This window comes from Protopterus annectens, chromosome 13.part0 (genome assembly GCF_019279795.1).
Source record: "Protopterus annectens isolate FY-2018-M chromosome 13.part0, PAN1.0, whole genome shotgun sequence".
Lineage (NCBI taxonomy): Eukaryota > Metazoa > Chordata > Ceratodontiformes > Protopteridae > Protopterus > Protopterus annectens.
Genome location: NC_056747.1, coordinates 1,142,770,353 through 1,142,791,827, shown reverse-complemented (window position 1 = coordinate 1,142,791,827; position 21,475 = coordinate 1,142,770,353). Strand labels below are relative to the sequence as shown.

At 40.9% G+C, this 21,475-nt stretch overlaps 1 protein-coding gene across 6 annotated transcripts in view; it reads left to right on the top strand.

The window, feature by feature from the left end:
* FMNL1 (formin like 1) overlaps positions 1-21,475 on the top strand; it is a 1,099,995-nt gene that overhangs the window by 990,891 nt on the left and 87,629 nt on the right. For all 6 annotated transcript variants that reach the window (XM_044055136.1, XM_044055138.1, XM_044055134.1 and 3 more), the window contains 3 exons: positions 2,763-2,831; positions 9,381-9,461; positions 13,032-13,161. In XM_044055136.1, coding sequence (XP_043911071.1) covers positions 2,763-2,831; positions 9,381-9,461; positions 13,032-13,161 — 280 coding nt within the window. The remainder of the gene's footprint in view (positions 1-2,762; positions 2,832-9,380; positions 9,462-13,031; positions 13,162-21,475) is intronic.

Genomic DNA, 21,475 nt, shown 5'->3' with positions numbered 1-21,475 from the left:
AGGGATGCCTTGTGGTGAAGCCAGAAATGGTAAGGTGGTATTTCATGGTGATCCCTTGTGGTAAAGCCATGGATTTGGCAAGGTAGTGACACTAACATACCACAGTAATCCCTTGAGGTGAGGCCACAGAGCCGGCACGACAGTAACACTAATGCACCACAGTGATCCACTGAGGTGAGGCCGCAGAGCTGGTAAGTTAGTAACACTAATGCAACACAGTGATGCCTTGCGGTGAAGCCATAGAGCTGGTAATGTAGTAACACCAATGTACCACAGTGATCCCTTGTAGTGAAAGTTCAGAGCTGATAAAGATGCTGCCACAACACTTTTGCATCACACTGACATCTTGTGCTGTGGATGCAGAGCTACAGCAGCACTAATGTATTACAGTAATTCCTTGTGGCAAGGCCACAGAAGTGGTATAGTGCTAACAGTAATTCAGGCTAGTGACTACTTGTGTTGAGGTGCCTTAGTTCAGCTGGCACATCAGCTTGTGAGGTAGTAACACTAACATATTGTAGTGAGTTTAGACAACTGGTGTATAGCAACACTACTAATTCTCCACAGTGGCCTCTTGTGGTGAGGCCATATAGCAGACTTATCAGAGATACTAATATACCATAGTGACCTCTTGTGGAGAGGCCACATAACTGGCTGAGCAGAAATGCTTATTCACAATAATTACTTCTTGTGGTGAAGCCACATATCAGGCTTAGCAGATATACTAATGCACCACAATGGCCACTTGTGTTGAAGCCACATAGCTGGCTTAGCAGATATACTATTTTAGCACAATGACCCACTAGATGAGGCCACATTGCTAGTGTGGCAGTAATTCTAATTCACTGCAATGAGTTATTGGGGGACACTACAGAGCTGCCATGCACAGATACTCTTTGTGGTAAGATCACAGAACTGCATACTCTGGTAGATAGTATGTAGTGCATGTATTGAAATAACATATATAGGAGATAGTATGCACAATCTGACAAATAAAATCCTCCACACCACTGGATGATAACAACCCGGATCTAATGCAGAAGATCAACTTTTTAAAATGTTGAAATTCATATTTGTCAAGACCATATGGTCAATGTTTTAAAAAGTCAAACAACAACCCATAGAGACAGTATTTTTGCTGTAGGTAAGCCCCCCCACACCCCCACACCCACTGTTAATTATATATACCAACTCTGACATTGCACTACAGCAGAAAAACGGCAGATTCTCTGATCCCCACTGTACCGCAATCTCAGCACAAACAGTTCAACTTTTTAAAATGTCGATCAAATGGTCTCGACCACATGAATTTTGACATTTTAAAAGCTCGATCTTCTGAATTAGATCCATACAGGCTCACAAAATGGTTCAGGGAGATGCTATAAAAGAATGTGGGTGGAGAATAAAATTGCCATTTTACTTGATAGCAAACTGCAGTGTATAGTGCTTACTGAAATCACATACAGAACAGATTTTCTTATGCATTTTTGGGCCTCTGTCAGAATGAAAGAATAATCCCTTCCCATCACAGAGCAAGAATGTGGAAAATAGCATAAAAGAGGAATTGACAATTTTATTATTTTTAGCATTTGTTTACTGGAAAATTCTGACTTGGGACGAAGCCAGTTTTCATCAGTGGCCCTTGGAGAAACCTCCAGACACACCTCAGAATTGTGGGAGGAAACCAGAGCACCCAGAGGAAACTGACATGAATGCAGGAGGGACATGCAGACTCCACACAGAAGGCACACCAGTCAAGAATTGAACCAGAGAACCTCTTGCTGTGAAGTGACAATGCTACCACTGCACCACTGTGCTATCCAAATTCAGGCACTTAGAGAAGTTGTATGATAACCCGTATACCATACAAAAGGAAAGCTTTGAGGAAGAAGGGTGAAAAAGGCAATGGTTAATAAACCATAAAGAATGTGAAGTGCCTAAATGAACAGTGCCATGGTTCATGTATTTTGCAGGCTTCTCAGAGAAACGAATATGACTCTGAGGCCAAGGGACTTCACAAAAAGACATCACCTCATGGGATCTAAAACATAATGCATGGTCAGGAGTAAACTTTGTGTTTTACACTGCTGCACATTAGGACATTCACAATTGTCAGCTTTATCACAGCTGCAAATTAGGAAGCAGCAAAGCTTCTGTCTTTTCCCACTATTGATAGCTTTGCTGTTCAGTAAATTTCACTTAGAAGTAAAACCAAGGAATGCTGACTCTGGTGGGACGGAGCTATGGACTACACAAAATGTGAAGCAGACTCGAGACTGAATAAAAGAAATGAAACTTTTTCTGGACAGATGTACCTAAGTAAGTATCAAGGAATGACTGCTGTGTAAAGGACAGTTACCAGGAACAAGTACTAGAAACTAGGGGAGAGACAGCACATATTTACATGTCACTGTGGTTGTTTTAAAATGTATTTATGTTGATTATAATACTCTGTTCATTTAAAGACATTATACTGCACATTATTTAATGATATAGTCATTTTATTTGGAAATGGAAAGTGGAATTTCATCTTCTTGGATAAAACCCAGTGAAATAACATCCCGAGTGACAACTTCTACAGTATATTTTTTTTGGTTAAAGTGGAGGTTTCAGATAGCATGATGTAATATGAAAACAAGAAAGTGTGTGAGGGGGGTGGTAGCCTGTGGAATAAAAACTGGGAAACTGGAACATTAATTCATAGTAAGAAAACAATCAATTAATTTGTTTTTAACTACCTGTTAATGTCTGTTTTCTTGCAGCAACTGAATGCCATCATAGCAGCTTCAGTGTCCATCAAATCTTCTGAAAAGCTGAAGAAAATTCTGGAAGTAAGAATAACCTTTCAAATATATTTCCTCCTTTAGTTTCTTATTTGTTTTTTATCCAGTAGAATGCTATGGCACATTCTGTGGTAGTCCCAGGTTTGTTTTGCAGTTGTAAGATAATAACTTTGAACCTGTAAGGTATTAACAATTTACCGTGTTATTATTGTTTAGATTATATCAGGCTGCAGTAAAACTGTATCAGGAATAACAGCAAGGGTGGGTGTGTCTGTGAGCCCAATCACAGGAATAACAACAAGGGTGGATGTATCTGTAAGTTCAATCACAGGAATAACAGCAAGGGTGGGTGTGTCTGTGAGTCCAATCAAGTGTTTGCAGGGGCTGTGTGATGTTGAGGGGATGTCTGTTTGTGGATGTTGGTGTGGGTATGTGGGTGTAAGTGCCAAGGCGATGGATGGGCCATTAGGGCACAGTACCATGTAAAGGGCTTTCAGTACAAACAATGGAAAAATGTGACTCAGCGACATGCAGATTAGCTAATAATGAAGCCCTCATTGCAGTAAAGGTTGTCTCTATATTGCATTTTTCATGTTCTGTATTTACATGGCTACAAACCTGCTCTTTGAATCCAGGATATGATGGGGGCTGTGTGATGTTGAGAGGATGTCTGTCTGTGGATGTGGGTGTGGGTATGTGGGTGTATGTGCCAAGGCGATGTATGGGCCATTAGGGCACAGTACCACATATAGGGCTTTCAGTACAAACAATGGAAAAATGTGACTCAGCGACATGCAGATTAGCTAATAATGAAACCATCATTGCAGCAAAGGTTGTCTCTATATTGCATTTTTCATGGACTGTATTTACATGGCCACAAAGCTGCTCTTTGAATTCAAGATATGACTATTAATAAACTGTTTACAGAGACTCCTGCTTTTATCTTCATCCCTTTTCTTAAAAATGTTTTTCTGCATTAAGTAATTCACATTTGGGTAAGCATTATACTTGTTTCATTTTTTGTAAATCAAGTTTTTATTAGCATTGCATCTCACAAATATACACACGGTTCCCATTGAGTTAATTTAGGAATCTGAGTTTCCGCAAGCTTTACATATTTCTAGCAAAGCTACAGGGGAAACAATGGATTCAGTTCTGCTCTGTTATATTTTAGTCTGAAGTTAAGTATATCAATTAGGTACTTAATTTGCTGAGTTCATCTAAACCGAAACATTTGTGAGGCAAATGGTTAAGGTCAGAACTCTTTGCAATAGACACACCAATGAAAAATCTTGAAAAATGATGTCCTGTGAGGCAGAAATGCTAACCACTGCATCTCTTGGCCATCCCATCCAGTTAGTCTTTGTTTTAAAATTAGTCACATTTACTTACCAGGAAAGATGATTGCAAGGTTACCTATTAGTACACTTCTCCCTAAATAAAGGTTATCCATAACAAAGCAGCAAGGCCGTTCACTAAACTACAAAAAGTGCTGTGTTTTGGATTATTTAAACCTAATGACACATGCCAACACAACTGCTATAAGGATAACGCAAACTCTGTTGCCATCAAGAGACAAAATGCATGACACTGTCATGAATTTATCATTAATAAAGCTTTATGCGGTGATGGTCATCCATACACCTACCGTGTGTGTGTTTAAGCTTGCATGTGTGTGTTTGGATTAGTTTAATTTTAAGTATGCCACATTAAATTAACGATGTACTCGAGACTTTGCTTTAGAAGACTTGTATAGCTGAAGCCAGGAGTTCACCCTCAGCATGGAGGGGATAGCCAGGTATTGTCAAACAGAGCACAATCTGTTCATAGGTGACTTGGCGGCATTTGGAAATGCAGTATAAGCATAACTGCCCATACTGCATGCATTACATGCCATGCATCTCATTCAAAGGGATGTGAAGTTAGGGCATAACAACAAAAAAATGTCACATACTGACTGATGACACTGACGTATGTCTTATTTCAGACAGGATGGCTTGGGAGTCTGATGGCCAAAACAAAAAAGTAGAAAGGAATTCTGACTAAGGGTGATACTGCGGAAAAATGACATGCTGTGAAAGTGACAAAATGGTGCAATATTTGGGAAGGTGTATACAAGCAATGTTTTTTGCTGGACTTAATAATGAGTTATTATGTTCTTAGTTTGGTTTTACAATGTTTTTCCTCTGCATAGTATAATACAGAAATCTGCTTAAGTTATGCAAGGATGTCAGGAGTGTGGCATTTCTGTCATTACTGGAGTACAAATCCATATGCTTTGTGTAGGGAAAGAACCCACAGCCTTAGAATCTTTCCAGACTCAAAGATGAATGTGCAACAAGGTGAGTCAATGATAATGGAATTCATGATTCACAGATGACTAGCACTTTTATTTTAACATTAACATTTATCACTGGCATTTGTGCTACTGCCTATTTCTGCTGAGAAGTGGACAGCTACAGAAAAGGAGGAACTACTTTCTGATGAAGAGAAAACTTTAATAATTATACAACAGCCAGTGTAGTTCAACAGTCTAATTGTCTAAAGAGTCTCTCTAGTTATGGTGAAACTCAATTATCACAGACAAAGGTACATTAACAAACCTTAAAAAATGAACCTGCCCTCATAAGGAGATTGGCAGCAAATCCTGTACACTACGTATTATTTTTAAGTAATGTTCCTGTACTCTGTGAATGCACTACATGAGGTTCTGAAATATTAATAGGTTCATACAAGCTTATGACCTAGTGGCTCTTAAAATCCCTGAGTGAATTTATCACATGTTCAACCAAGTACCAACTTCTGTGGCACTTTGTTGTTGATGTCTGCCATTCTGGACACTTGATGTCTACCTTTATTATATTGGATGTGTATTCAGTAGATCACATGAGGATTAATTCTGAGCACTTTAAGTTGATTTATGATCCCTGTTTGTGGGATGGCTGCTTCAGCATCATCCAGAAAGGATGTACGCACTGACAAACTCCTCATTTAGGGTGGTCGTAATCACCTCGAAGAAGGTAAGCAGGTCTAGTAGGCTTGATCTACTCTTAATAATCCTGTATATGGTGGTGACTAGTAAATTATCAATATACTTCTGGATTAGTTTTGAGTTTCCTATTCATAGCTTAGCAGATGATAGTGGTGCAGGTAGTTTTCTGGATCAGCTGTGGCTCCTTTGTAGACGAATCCAGTTGTGAGACGTTTCTCAGTAAGAAGTACAGGAGTGTCTCTGAAATTCTTTTAGTACCAGTGAACAAACAGCCAGGGAATTTGTCTGGACCCACTGCACTGGTGTTTTATCACTAGACAGGGCTGCTCCAATTTGGTCTTGGATGATTTATGGAGGTTCATAATTTGGGGGATGTAGTACTAATACCATGTGTACTATTCACTAAAATTTGAGCTATAAACATTGGCAAAATCTTGGGGTTCAGAAGTTACTGTCTTATTGAACATGAGGATACTAAAGTTCTGGGAATAACCTTTTATTTTGCTTAAATAAAGTTCTGGGAACAACCATTTATTTTGCTTAAATAACTGTAAAAGCTTTTACAGTTATAGTCAGCCTTATCAGCAAATTGGCATTCACATGAGTACTTAGTTCTGCAGACTGTTTCTGGAAGCTTTTTTGTGGCCTGACTGGTTTGTTAGTGGCCGAAAGCCATGTTTCATAGCAGAAGCACAGTGATTTGTTTTAGTTGTATATTTTTTTTAATTCTATAGTTCCACCTCTGTGTTTTATTACTGAATCTCCCCATCATCTTAATTCTATAAAATGTGGTATATTTAGTAGTGCGAATGTCATGGGTGGTGCTGTAAATAGATCTGTCACCTGTTGTCATATACGGCATGCTGAAAGTTCATTTCCTGTTTCTGCTGATAAAGACCTCATCTATTTTTGAGCACTTGTTACTTGTAGAATGTTTAATGTCTTGTACAATGTCTAAAAATACATGTCTTGTGTACAATGCTGGCACTAGTTCCTGTGGTTAGCATGACTGTCTCCTGGTCCATTTGACTAAGGAGAAAAAACAGGACAGAGCCTATGCCATGATAGTTAACAGTTAACACAATACTATGTAAATTATCTTCAGTAGTAGAAACTTTTACTAAATGATCTTTGCAATTTATGTTATCAAAGTCAAGAAAGCAATACACATATCTGTTGTTGGTGATGTAATTACTCCAGTCAGTTGTGGGGTAACTGAAGTTCTCCCTAATTAACATATTAGGTTTGATTACTAGTTTATCAGATTCTGTAAGGTTGCCATCATGTTCCTTGGGCAACCAAATTATGGGGCATTCAATATCATTTCTGGTTACCTGAGCACTAAAATGTTCTCCCTTGGTCTGTTTGTTGTTTGTCTTTTCGGCTTTTCTCAGTAAGGGGTCGCCACAGCAGAACTCCGGTCCGCTAATGATTGGCAGTAGATTTTTATGGTGCCGAGATGCCAGCCCAACGCCCAGCCTTCAGCAAAGGCACGTCCAATTACGCATGTCTTTCGGAGGCTACTTGACCACGGGGAGGACATGCAGACTCCACACAAAAGGCACTCCCCGCACCTTAGCTGAGAATCGAACAGGAGAACCTCTTGCTGTGAGGCAACAATGCAACTGCTGTACCACCGCGGCTATACTCAAAAAAAAACAAAAATAAAAATCATCATAAAATGTTCACACTAATCAAGTGTTTTATTAGCCACAGACACAACAGCAGTGTGAATTGCAGACCATTAAATTACTGTTTAAGGGTCAGCACAAATGGTAACCTGTGCAGTGCATCTCCCAAAACCTCTCTGCTGACATATTTAACTGTAAAAGTTTGAAGATGAAGGAAAGCTTTCATACAAGAGTTATGTCACTTCTATTTCCCTGACATTTAACCTGAATGATTCACATTTATGGCGCAGGCTGTAATAGTATTTACCTAAGGATAGGAGCTGCACACCATCTCACAGGTAAATGAGCAGGAGTCACACCTTGCTGTAGTTCAGTGCTCTGAGATATCTCTCTCTCTCTCTCTCTCTCTCTCTCTCTCTCTCGCTGTCTCTCTCTCTCTCTCTCTCTCTCTCTCTCTCTCTCTCTGGCTGTCTCTCTCTCTCTCTCTCTCTCTCTCTCTCTCTCTCTCTCTCTCTCTCTCTCTCTCTCTCTCTCTCTCTCTCTCTCTCTCTCTCTCTCTCTCTCTCTCTCTCTCTCTCTCTCTCTCTCTCTCTCTCTCTCTCTCTCTCTCTCTCTCTCTCTCTCTCTCTCTCTCTCTCTCTCTCTCTCTCTCTCTCTCTCTCTCTCTCTCTCTCTCTCTCTCTCTCTCTCTCTCTCTCTCTCTCTCTCTCTCTCTCTCTCTCTCTCTCTCTCTCTCTCTCTCTCTCTCTCTCTCTCTCTCTCTCTCTCTCTCTCTCTCTCTCTCTCTCTCTCTCTCTCTCTCTCTCTCTCTCTCTCTCTCTCTCTCTCTCTCTCTCTCTCTCTCTCTCTCTCTCTCTCTCTCTCTCTCTCTCTCTCTCTCTCTCTCTCTCTCTCTCTCTCTCTCTCTCTCTCTCTCTCTCTCTCTCTCTCTCTCTCTCTCTCTCTCTCTCTCTCTCTCTCTCTCTCTCTCTCTCTCTCTCTCTCTCTCTCTCTCTCTCTCTCTCTCTCTCTCTCTCTCTCTCTCTCTGGCTGTCTCTCTCTCTCTCTCTCTCTCTCTCTCTCTCTCTCTCTCTCTCTCTCTCTCTCTCTCTCTCTCTCTCTCTCTCTCTCTCTCTCTCTCTCTCTCTCTCTCTCTCTCTCTCTCTCTCTCTCTCTCTCTCTCTCTCTCTCTCTCTCTCTCTCTCTCTCTCTCTCTCTCTCTCTCTCTCTCTCTCTCTCTCTCTCTCTCTCTCTCTCTCTCTCTCTCTCTCTCTCTCTCTCTGTCTCTCTCTCTCTCTCTCTCTCTCTCTCTCTCTGTCTCTCTCTCTCTCTCTCTCTCGCTCTCTCTCTCTCTCGCTCTCTCTCTCTCTCGCTCTCTCTCTCTCACTCTCTCTCTCTCTCTCTCTCTCTCTCTCTCTCTCTCTCTCTCTCTCTCTCTCTCTCTCTCTCTCTCTCTCTCTCTCTCTCTCTCTCTCTCTCTCTCTCTCTCTCTCTCTCTCTCTCTCTCTCTCTCTCTCTCTCTCTCTCTCTCTCTCTCTCTCTCTCTCTCTCTCTCTCTCTCTCTCTCTCTCGCTGTCTCTCTCTCTCTCTCTCTCTCTCTCTCTCTCTCTCTCTCTTTCCTGCTGTACATTTGTGACTGTAGGTTACGAGCTGGTTATTATTGCATTAGGTATCAAATGCTATATGAACATATATACCATATATGTATGTCTAGATCGCTCCATGAAAGAATTAGTTATCAAATGAAATGAAATCTTGTCAAATAATTAATGTTCCATTAACTAATTAGTTATCAAATGAAACAAAATCATGTCAAAAATGAATGTTGTAGATTAACAGAAGATTCTATGGCTCAAATAATACATGGGATTAGCCAAAAAAATGACAACAGTAAAAGACGGTGGAAAGGATGTTAATGAAAATATACTGTATTTAGAAAGAATAGAATAAAGTCTTTCACTTTTCTAACTGATGTTTTCTCTTTCTTCCTTTTAGATTGTCTTGGCATTTGGGAACTACATGAACAGTGGGAAAAGAGGAGCAGCATATGGTTTCCGATTGCAAAGTCTAGACCTGGTAAGATTAAATGACTCAGTCATTTGTACATGCTGAGTGTCTGATTATACATACAAACACTATAGCTATGTCAACAGTTACAAACTATTACGTAGTCATTAACTAAATGCATAATCTGATTCACTTTGTTATACAGTGGGTACTTGCAGAACTTCTTTTTCTAGAACCAGGACATTTATGTTTGGAAGCCTTGAACCGAAAATAATTATAAGAAAAGAAAACATAAGTCAACTGTGCTATGCTGTGAACCCAAGTCAAAAACCTCTTTCTCTGTAATTTCTTTAAAAAGTATCGCACGTGGTGCAGAGGAATGACACCTTGACTGTGACATGAATGACTTGCATTAAAGTCGTGGTATGGACACTGGAAAGATGGCAATAAGAGGTCTACACCATCTTGCCTATTCTGTGGGGAGGTAGGTGGCTCAAGCTTGCTTTTTGGGTGACACCTAGAGGGAGTACTGGGTGTTACACTCATGAGTTATGAGACTGCCCCAGCATACACTGCCAATAGTGTATCACATAAAGCCCAGGGGAATCATGAGTGGGTGGACACATCTTCCAGAACATGCAGCAACTGTGGACATCAAGGGATCTGCTGTCATAGATAGGGCTGCAAGGGTAATTATTACAGGTTCTCATCTCTAAGCCCTTCATCATAACACATTGCAGAGGAGTATGCATTTTAATTGTGCTGTAGTGTAGTATATTTCATTTTAGCTGGTAAGTGAATGGTCAAATGCACAGAGAGTTCAGCCATGACTAAGGCTTCAAAGGAAAATGCATATGCACGAGTGAGAGTATCCCATTAACCATCATGTTCCTAGGAACTATGAAGAAACCACAGTACCAACAGAAAATCTACATAAACACTGCAAAAACTTGCAGTCTCTAAAAACACAATAACTAGAGGAAAGAACTAAAACGTCCTCTGGAGCTGTGACACAGATACCTTAAATACTGAACCTAGAAGGGCACTGTAAGTCTAAGAAGATAGATGGAACAGACACCATTCAGTCCCAAAACTGCATAAAATCACACAAGAAAACTAGAGTATTCATGCAAACACCAGAAAGTGGATCACAGACATCCTGATGTGTTTCAAGCTGCCACCTAATTTTATAATGCATCCTTCTGTTACTGTTGCTTCTTTTACACTAAAAGCATACAGGATATTTATTTGTTTACAAATCCTATATTTAAAAATGTCTCTCTGTCTTACTTTCATTCCAGGGAAGGTTTTGAAATAGATTTTTCATGACAGGTTAGTGGAGTTCTTAAATGTTAATACTTCTGCAAACAAACACCAACATATATTCATTCAGGAAAATCATACCACCTTCACCTGATACAGATCTCTGACTGAGTCATTATGAAAGTGAACAGTGAATTTGGTGAATATAATTAATATGGTAGGGCTCTGGACAGGAAGTTGGCTGAAAGACTAGAGACAAAGTATGATAGTTACAATGCTAGGACCAGTATCACTTAGTATACGTATGGTCAAACAAGACACAGGGCTGGAGACCACTGTAACCATGGGCAATGCTAACACTAGTGCTGTGCTCACAGATGGATGTGCCAGACTGTGGCACACCTAGGAGTTAATGCACAAATGTACAAGGTTACATAGTTTGGTAGAGAGAATCCATGGAAAACACACATAGCCTAGGAAGGACAGAGAAGGAAAAGGATTTAGAGGTAATATCTACCCTTAAGGTGTAGTTCACTAAGAACCTCAGGAGAAACCAACAGAATGCTGAGGTGCACAGCTAAATGCTGAGGTCATACTGCCATTGTACAGGACACTGTCAAAGCTAAAATGGGAACACCATGTCCATTTCTGTTAGCTATGCTGTGAAAGCCTGACTAGTCTGGCAGAAGGTGTGCACAAAAGAATGTTACCAAAATGGAGAGAAAAAAACAGTCTGGTTGGCATATGAGAAAACACAAACAGCCTAAGAATTATTTCCTTGAAATGAAGAAAAAGGGGGAATATGGTTGGGGCACAAAAGATATCAAGGGCCAAGAGGGAGGGGATGGTATTGAAAAGGAAGGGCAGATAAAGAATGCAATGGCATAAGTGATAGCTGAAAGGAGCTTGAGTGGCAAAGAAGATGGTATAAACAGAAACACACTGCTAGAGGAAGTGGCAACAGATACTTCAAGAGTGCCTTAGAGGGTCAAGCAAATAATTGGGGCCATATCTCTCAATGTTCCAGAATTTCACAGAATGCGCAGATTGTTGTCTCATATTTTTGGTTTGCTCCATATAAAACTTCTGGTTTTCTGGCAAATAACAGAGGATTAAAGTCACTAAATAATGACAGGTATTTGAGTTTTAGATTTCATATCCTTCATAAAATGCATGCTAATGTAAAACCTGTAATTTTTGCAACTTTCTAAGTTTATGAGTAATATTTAAAATTTGTCCCTGGTTTTGGGTGCTTTATCCCCCATTATTTTTGGCTTTGTGCAGAATTCTTGTGTTATCAGCAGTATGAATACAGTGAGAGAGCAACTCGACAAAACATAGGTTTTCTTCTGTCAGCTTGTAGCTTTGACTGCATCTTATAATAAACCTTTTAGTTCGTCAGCAATTCATTTGGTAATAAAAAATGAGCAGAAAAACATTTTAAAAGCTTCGGAATGAAACATCCATTAATGAATGCACCATTTGAATTTATTCAGATTTTATTGATTACTGTATGGAAGCTGTGGATTAATAGATGCCACATTTGCATTTTAATGAAGCTGTTAATTCTGTATGTGCATAAAAGCAAAGACTTACTCTGATTACATAAATACTTCCCAATTGTGATGGCTGAATGTGGATGATGTTTTTAAGTCAACAGTGCAATGAACATCTGCCTGCAAGATTTTATTCAAAACAGGAGAAAAATATAGCAAAATGTTAGCACGGCCTGTATTATGAAACAATTTCCACAATTTAGAATGGGCTGGGGGGTGTAAGTCAATGAATCACGTAGTTTAATAGTTCAATTTAACTCCTTCACCCTTAACAAATATCCTTGTCTGGCACCATCTGTGAGAGGCTTAGTATGCAGAATCATTGAATCATAGATCATAGGTTTACACGTTCATAAGTAAGTACTAGGCTAGCTGTCTTTGCATCCATTATAAGCCTAGCCAGTTTCCCTTTTTCTGCTCAAAATAACCTATCCCATTTTGTTATGAATTGGCTTTACCCATCCCATGGTTGATAATTATATATTACCCCTAATGAGAATAACTGTGATCATACCATAGGTCAGAGATAATTTCAGGGGACATGCAATGGATAAAGCATTTAGGAGTGACCTCTGTCCATTAGTAGTACAGGGGGCAGTCCTGGGGTAAATTTTCTAAAACAATATAAAATATATACTTTGTATAGAAAATACAAACCAGTTGAGGTAGTGGCCATGTACACCTTGCCACCACCCACCTGTAGACATTACCTCCTTTTTCAGGTAGCAGCAGGTTAATCATCCAGGGGTGTATTTGTGGTGAAAACTGAAAATCAGAAAAGTGATTGTTATGTACTAAACTTCTGGGTTGTGTTTTACAGCTTCTTGATACAAAGTCCACAGATCGGAAGCAGACATTATTGCACTACATTGTGAAAATTATCCAGGAAAAATATCCAGAGCTAACCACCTTCCATACAGAGCTGCATTTCCTAGAAAAAGCTGCTGCAGGTATGGGGAACAGAGCCATACAAATGGTATTGTAGCGGTATTACACGGATCTGTCAATATTCACTTCAAATGGTTAATCTGGCTGTTACAGAGTATGCTTGTCACTTTCAAAATATTAACAAATTTTACACACACACACACACACACACACACACACACACACACACACACACACACACACACAGGATATCTGAGTGACTGTGCAAGGGTATGTTTCTTGGTACAGATCAAACTAGTTAATGAATAAGATCCATCTTTGATTTTGTACTCTTAATCGGCAATTTGGAAAGGCTGTTGATCCAGATGACATACCTGTGGAAGCATGGAGGTGTTTAGGTGAAATGGCAGTGGAGTTTTTAACTAGATTGTTTAATGAAATCTTGGAAAGTGAGAGGATGCCTGAGGAATGGAGAAAAAGTATTTTGGTACCAATGTTTTAAGTATAAGGGTGATGTGCAGAGCTGTAGTAACTACAGAGGGATTAAATTGATCAGTCACAGCATGAAGTTACGGGAAAGAGCAGTGGAAGCTAGGTTAAGAAGGGAGGTGATGATTAGTGATCAGCAGTATGGTTTCATGCCAGGAAAGAGCACTACAGATGCAATGTTTGCTCTGAGAGTGTTGATGGAGGAGTACAGAGAAGGTCAGAAGGATTTGCATTGTGTCTTTGTGGACTTAGAGAAAGCATATGACAGGGTGCCTAGAGAGGAGTTGTGGTATTGTATGAGGAAGTCGGGAGTGTCAGAGAAGTATGTAAGAGTGGTACAGGATATGTACGAAGGTAGTGTAACAGCGGTGAGGTCTGCAGTGGGAGTGATGGATGCATTTAAGGTGGAGGTGGGATTACATCAAGTATCAGCTCTAAGCCCTTTCTTATTTGCAATGGTGATGGACAGGTTGACAGACGAGATCAGACAGGAGTCCCCGTGGACTATGATGTTTGCAGATGACATTGTGATCTGTAGTGAGAGTAGGGAACAGGTGGAGGAGACCCTGGAGAGGTGGAGATATGGTCTAGAGAGAAGAGGAATGAAGGTCAGCAGGACTAAGACAGAATATATAAGTGTGAATGAGAGGGAGGATAGAGGAATGGTGATGATGCAGGGAGTAGAGGTGGCAAAGGTGGATGAGTTTAAATATTTGGGATCAACGGTTCAGAGTAATGGTGAGTGTGGAAGAGAGGTGAAGAAGAGAGTACAGGCAGGATGGAGTGGGTGGAAAAGAGTGTCAGGAGTGATTTGTGACAGAAGAGTACCAGTAAGAGTGAAAGGGAAGTTCTACAAGAGGGTAATGAGACCAGCTATGTTATATGAGTTGGAGATGGTGGCATTGACAAAAAGGCAGGAGTCAGAGCTGGACGTGGCAGAGTTAAAGATGTTAAGATTTGCATTGGGTGTGACGAGGGTGGACAGGATTAGGAGTAAGTATATTAGAGGGTCAGCCCAGGGTGGAAGGTTTTTAGACAAAGCCAGAGAGGCAAGATTATGTTGGTTTGGACATGTGCTGAGGAGGGATGCAGAGTATATTGGGAAAAAGATGCTAATGATGAGGCTGCCAGGTAACAGGAAAAGAGGAAGGCCTAAGATAAGGTTTATGGATGTGGTGAGAGAGGACATGGAGGTGGTTGGTGTGACAGAGCAAGATGCAGAGGACAGGAAGAAATGGAAACAGATGATCCGCTGTGGCGACCCCTAATGGGAGCAGCCGAAAGAAGAAGAAGGCTGTTTATGCTCTTTTTTTGTCTTGGGTGGGATTCTGTAGACACATGTTTGTTTCAGTAATTAAAATCCACTTGAATAACTTGTTTAATAAACATGGAACGGAAATGTGACCTGTATGCACTGCACTATAATTTACTTGAAGTGAATATTTCTCTGGTTTAGTTATCAGTATGAATAGATGCCATAGGTATACCAGTTAATATTGTTGTTGTGGTTAATTATGGTCTGACTCATTTGTTTTTGTTAAAGTGCAATTGTATGATCTTCTATTGCTGTTTTTTCCATTAATGGTTCAGAAATTAACAAAATAAAACACCATTAGTATAAAAAAAAGAAATTGCAGATACGTAGAAAAAAATAATAGTTCACTTATGGTGAAGAAGCAGGGCATTCAAGCAGTACCACTATTACCCCAGGGGTCATTATAATATAAAGAAGCAGGTAAAGTCAGCTGGGATGGCGAGCTAACTGGCAGAAGGCCTGTCTTCTGTGAGAGAGGTAAGAGAAAGGATTACTACAATGTAAAGGCTAACTTTTCAGCATAGCAGGGCCCCATATAAAATTGTGCATATGTAGATGTATCAGATGGAGGCATGCATGGAAGCATGATCACCTGCCATTGCATCATGGTACACATGCATATGTAGATGCATCAGGTGGAGGCATGCATGGAAGCCTGATCACCCACCATTGCACCATGGTACACATGGATATGTCGATGCATCAGGTGGAGGCATGCATGGAAGCATGATCCCCCATTGTTGCATCATGGTGCACATGCATATATGTAGATGCATTAGGTGGAGGCAAGCATGGAAGCATGATCACCCACAATTGCACCATGGTACACCTGCATATGTGCATACATCAGGTGGAGGCATGCATGGAAACATGATCACCCACCACTGCACCATGGCACACATGCATATGTACATGCATCAGGTGGAGTTGTGCATGGAAGCAAGATCCCCCACAGTTGCTTCATAGTGCACATGTATATGTAGATGTATCAGGTGGAGGCATTCATTGAAACATGATCCCCTGCTGTTGCATCTTGGTACACATGCATATGTAGATGCATCAGGTGAAGGTGTGGATGGAAGCATGAACCCCCTCCACCATTGCATAGTGGTACACATGCATATGTAGATGCATCAGGTGTAGGCATGCATGGAAGCATGATCCCCCATTGTTGCACCATGGTACACATGCATATGTACATGCATTAGGTGGAAGCAAGCATGGAAGCATGATCACCCACAATTGCACCATGGTACACCTGCATATGGGCATACATCAGGTGGAGGCATGCATGGAAACATGATCACCCACCACTGCACCATGGCACACATGCATATGTACATGCATCAGGTGGAGTTGTGCATGGTAGCAAGATCCCCCACAGTTGCTTCATAGTACACATGTATATGTAGATGTATCAGGTGGAGGCATTCATTGAAACATGATCCCCCGCTGTTGCATCATGGTACACATGCATATGTAGCTGCATCAGGTGGAGGTGTGGATGGAAGCATGAACCCCCTCCACCATTGCATAGTGGTGCACATGCATATGTAGATGCATCAGGTGTAGGCATGCATGGAAGCATGATCCCCCATTGTTGCATCATGGTGCACATGCATATATGTAGATGCATTAGGGGGAGGCAAGCATGGAAGCATGATCACCCATTGCTGCATCATGGTACAAATGCATATATGTAGATGCATCAGGTGGAGGCATGCATGGAAGCATGATCCCCCATTGCTGCATCATGGTACACATGCATATATGTAGATGCATCATGTGGAGGCATGCATGGAAGCATGATCCCCCTCCATTGCAACATGGTACACATGCATATATGTAGATGCATCAGGTGGAGGCATGTATGGAAGCATAATCACCCACCATTGCACTACGGTACACATGCATACGTAGATGCATCAGGTGGAGGCATGCATGGAAGCATGATTTCCCATTGTTGCATCATGGTACACAAGCATATGTAGATGCATCAGGTGGAGGCTTGCATGGAAGCATGATCCCCCACCGTTGCATCATGGTACACATGCATATATGTAGATGCATCAGGTGGAGGCATGTATAGAAGTATGATCCCCAATTGCTGCATCATGGTACACATGCATACATGTAGATGCATTAGGTAGAGGCTTGCATGGAGGCATGATCCCCCATTGTTGCATCATGGTACATATGACCAGGAAGTGTTTAAGAAGAAAAAAAGTTCTCTGCATCTATAAGATGGCAACCACTGATATATTATCTATGAGGTAATTCTACAGGAAAATCGCTCCTGCATCCTCAGCTTCTTGCTTGCTGAAGAGCATGCCCATCGGAGGAGAGAACAGGTGTTGTGAAGTTCCATGGAACATGGTGAGTCTGTCCTGCACAGTCAGGGGTTTGAGAGGAAGGATCTCAGTATGCACTGTTAAGGTATAATGACGAGGTCAGAAAATCTGCTATGAGGGGACCTGTGCGACTACAGGACTTCCGATAAATTTCATTTAAAATGAGTGCCTATATAAATAACTCAGCAAAGTAATTTTCTGTTGTATTGTAATGTGTTCTAGGCACTCAGTTTTCAAAACACTTCTTTTTTTGGCCTTCAGAATTTATAACGTCATACAAATAGTTTTTATACAGCTGTAGAAAAGTGCAACATTTGTTCTTTTGAAGCATTTTCTACAGCAACTGTATCACATTGAACAACATACTTGGGTGTTCCTAAACCTGTGTGCAGGCCTTCATACTACTGTGTGTAGGGCTTCATGCTGCTGTGTGCAGGCCTTCATACTACTGTGTGTAGGGCTTCATGCTGCTGTGTGCAGGCCTTCATACTACTGTGTGTAGGGCTTCATGCTGCTGTGTGTAGGCCTTCATACTACTGTATAAATTTGTTCAAGAAACTAGACTGCCATGCCCTTCAGTGATTTAGTGCCTGCGTGATGTGCTTAAAGATGGTCCCCAAAAGGGTCTTCTCTAGTAATTTGTTCATCTAAGAAACATTCTTATGGGGATGGTATAGACTTCTGCCCACATCAATTGATGTTCTACAGAGCTGTTTCTATGGATTTTGGCATACAGTTTGACTCTCTAGATTGCACAAAGAGTGTAGCACTGTGTTTATAAAATCCATAAAAATACATGTTGAAGAGTGATCTCCCAGCACTCCTTCCTGCCATTGTATAATTAGAAGTACACTCTGCTGGGGCTTACACCTACATGCTGTTCTAGGTACCTGACAGGATCTTTATTTAGAAGTTGTCAGGGACTGCAGTTTAATTCACAATAATTTCTTTGCAAATTTGGCAATAATTATTTTTTGTGTGAGCACAATAATGAAGGAACTGCATATAAATCCAGTGACTTTCACTAAAAGGCAGGAACTGCAGTCGAGTTTGATACTTTTTTGTGCACAGCAAGGCAGTTTTGCAGTTGAATCCATTATTTATTTATTTATTGGAGTGCAGCAAGGCAGGGAGTACAAATGGATTCACTGCAACTTCTTTGCAACTTAACAGTAATGTCTTTGAAGCACAGCGCTGCTAGAATCAACTTTATGGCAGGCATGAAGGTTGGCGGGGAGTTCTGAACGGTGTCAAGACGAGTAACGGTGTTGCTCCAATGTCAAACAATGCGACTGAGGGAGCAGGGGGCTTGAATCTGTGAACATGTGTGGGGGAGGGGTGCAGACAAAGGACAATGACTGCTGACAGAAGTAGACAGAAAATGCAGATTGTCTCTGTTCACTGACAGAAGAGGAGAAAGGCTCCATTTACCAATGATCACCATCATCGTCATCGGCTCCCTTTTTCCCATTTTCAACATGGGGTGAGGGTACTGTGTTAACTGTCACCATCTCTCTTGATTTAATGCCACATTCCTGCCTTCTCTGATACTCATTTCTGACTATCGCAAATATCTCATGCAGTCCATTCACCTGTTTGCTGGACGTCTTTGTTTCCTCTTACCTTCTTCCTGTCTGCCCCAAATCTTCTTCATCACATTGTCTTCTGCTTTCCTCCATGTGTCTGAACCACCATAATCTGTTCTCATTGATCTTTTCTGCAATTGGAGCTACTGTTGGCTTCTGCTGTTATATCCTCCTTTCTTCATCTGTCCTACAGTGTGCATCCTACCACCCTTCTCAGGCACTTCATTTCCATCACCTCTAGCTTCCCCATCTGCTCTGCCTTTACTGTACATGTTTCTGTACTTTAGAGTAGTACTGGTCACACCACTGTCTTGTACACCTTACTTTTCAGCTTCTTTGGCATTTTTCTGTCATAGACTATACCTGTGACTCTGTGCTAGTTGACTACAGCCCCTGTGATTACAGCCTTGACATCTTCATTCCGACTTCCCTTCTGATTTTCCTTCTCCTCAACCACCCCTCCCAGATACTTTAAGCTATAAACCTGTTCCACTATCTTCCCTTCTATCTCAGTTCTGATTTCCCCAATTTGCTGCCATTACCACTGTCTTATCTGTGCTTAGTTTTATCCCATGTGCCTTCAGTTTTGCATTCCATTCCCCTGTCCTTTGCTGAAGTTGATGCTTAGAGTCTGCCTGTAATGCCACATCATCTGCATACAGCAACTTTGTTGATCTCTCCACTCCTATCTGTTTGCTAATGTAGTCCATCACCAGTATGAACAACAATGGGCTCAGAGCTGAACCGAGGTGCACACCTACTACCACTGGCAACCCTTCTGTGAGGACCGAAGACTGTTTGTACTTGGGTCAATGGGTCCTTTAACACAGCCTGCACTCATTCTACCAATGTTTTTGGGACTTCAAATCACAATACTGCCCAAATCAGTTTTGTTGTGACCTTATCATATCCTTTCTCTAAGTCTAGGAAGGCCCAGTTGGACTCTCTCCTCATCTCTAGCTTCTTCTCTACTATCTGTCGCACTGCAAACATTGAGTCAGTTGTGCTGCATCCTGATCTGAACTGCTCATCTCCCATCTTACATTCTACTACTTTGCATATCCGTTTATCAATCACCCTCCTCAGAACTTTCATGCAATGTGATAGGAGTTTGATGTCTCTGTACTGCCCACAGCTGTAAATATTCCCTTTGTTTTTGAACACTGTCACTAGTATGCTTATTCTGTAGTCATATGGGATACCCCTTTCTCTCCATACTGCTATGAGTATCCTCAGGACCCATTTCTCCCCTATCTCATCCAACATCTTTATCATATCTGTTGTGACCTCAGATGAGCCTGCTGCTTTCGCTGACTTCATTTTCCTTAGTCCTGTTTTTACTTCTTCTAGGGTGGGCTCCTCTTCTTCTGTCATTGTAGACTGTGTCTGGGGCAGTACAGCTTCTGTGGGTTTTTTTTCATTCAGAAGATGCTAGAAATACTCCTTCCATGTGCCTTTGATGTCCTGTGGACTGGTGAGCAGGTTGTTGCTGGCATCCCTTATGAAGGATGTCTGACTATCTTTTTATCTTTCGGTCTTTGCCTTGCAACCTGATATAGTTTATTTGCGCCACCTACTGAGTCGCTTTCCAGAAGCTGTTAGAGTGCCTCTGATGTCCTGTTCTTTGCTATTGCAACTGCTTTCTTAGCTTCTTTGTAGGCCAACCAGTATTCCATCCTAGCCTGGTTGGCCTTTTCTATCTTCCACTTTTTCCTGCACTCCTTTCTTTTGATGACTTCCTAGACTTCTGCACTTCACCACCCACTTTCTTTATATAACTTATTTCTAGCGGATGTACGCGAATCAGGCTTTTCATTGCTTAACAAAATGAGAAAGTTGTAGCCATCAACACTGAGATGGGTGCCTGGGGCATCACTCCATATTATGGTCTTGGAACCCCAAAACACTAATTAAATCCAGGGTAGGCAGATGCTTCTAAGACAGCTACTACTTCATGATAGTATGGAATTTGGGGAAAGAAGATCCGAAAAACATAAGCCATGGAAACAGAGGTGACCTCCTTTGGTAGAAGGTCAGTACTTTGACTTTTTTTGCAAAATCTATCAGAAATTCAGAAAATGTAGTGGTGTCTAAGACTCAAAAGCTACACCTATCATAAACAAGAATGAATGCTCTGCCTAAACTTAACGTACCAATGGCACAGGTGTGTTGAGGGCCACTAAACTGGGGAAGGGTTAAACAGATGTGAGGGATTCGAGATTCTCGGCATGAAACCCCTACTATATTTTCATATAAAACAAAATAAAACCAGATAGTTCACAACAATATAAATAATTTAATACAATACAAGCTTTCACTGACAAATCATGCTTTATCCAGTATTGAAAAGGCTCCAGCACACATTGTTTAAATAGAATAAATTAGTGACATGATCAATTTAAACCCCTTATTTCAGAACAGGGTTTAAAGAACAAGATTCATTTGTGCCAGGCAAAATTAATGCATTTAACCTACTAATCCATTCATATTACAAACCTCAGTCTTATTTATAATATTACCCTGCCTAACTCCACACATAATCAGTTGTAAAACAGAAAATTTAAAAGATTGTATCATAAAGGAAACATGCTTAGCTAAAGCATTAGTGAAATTAAATTTTTCAATATCATGTGTG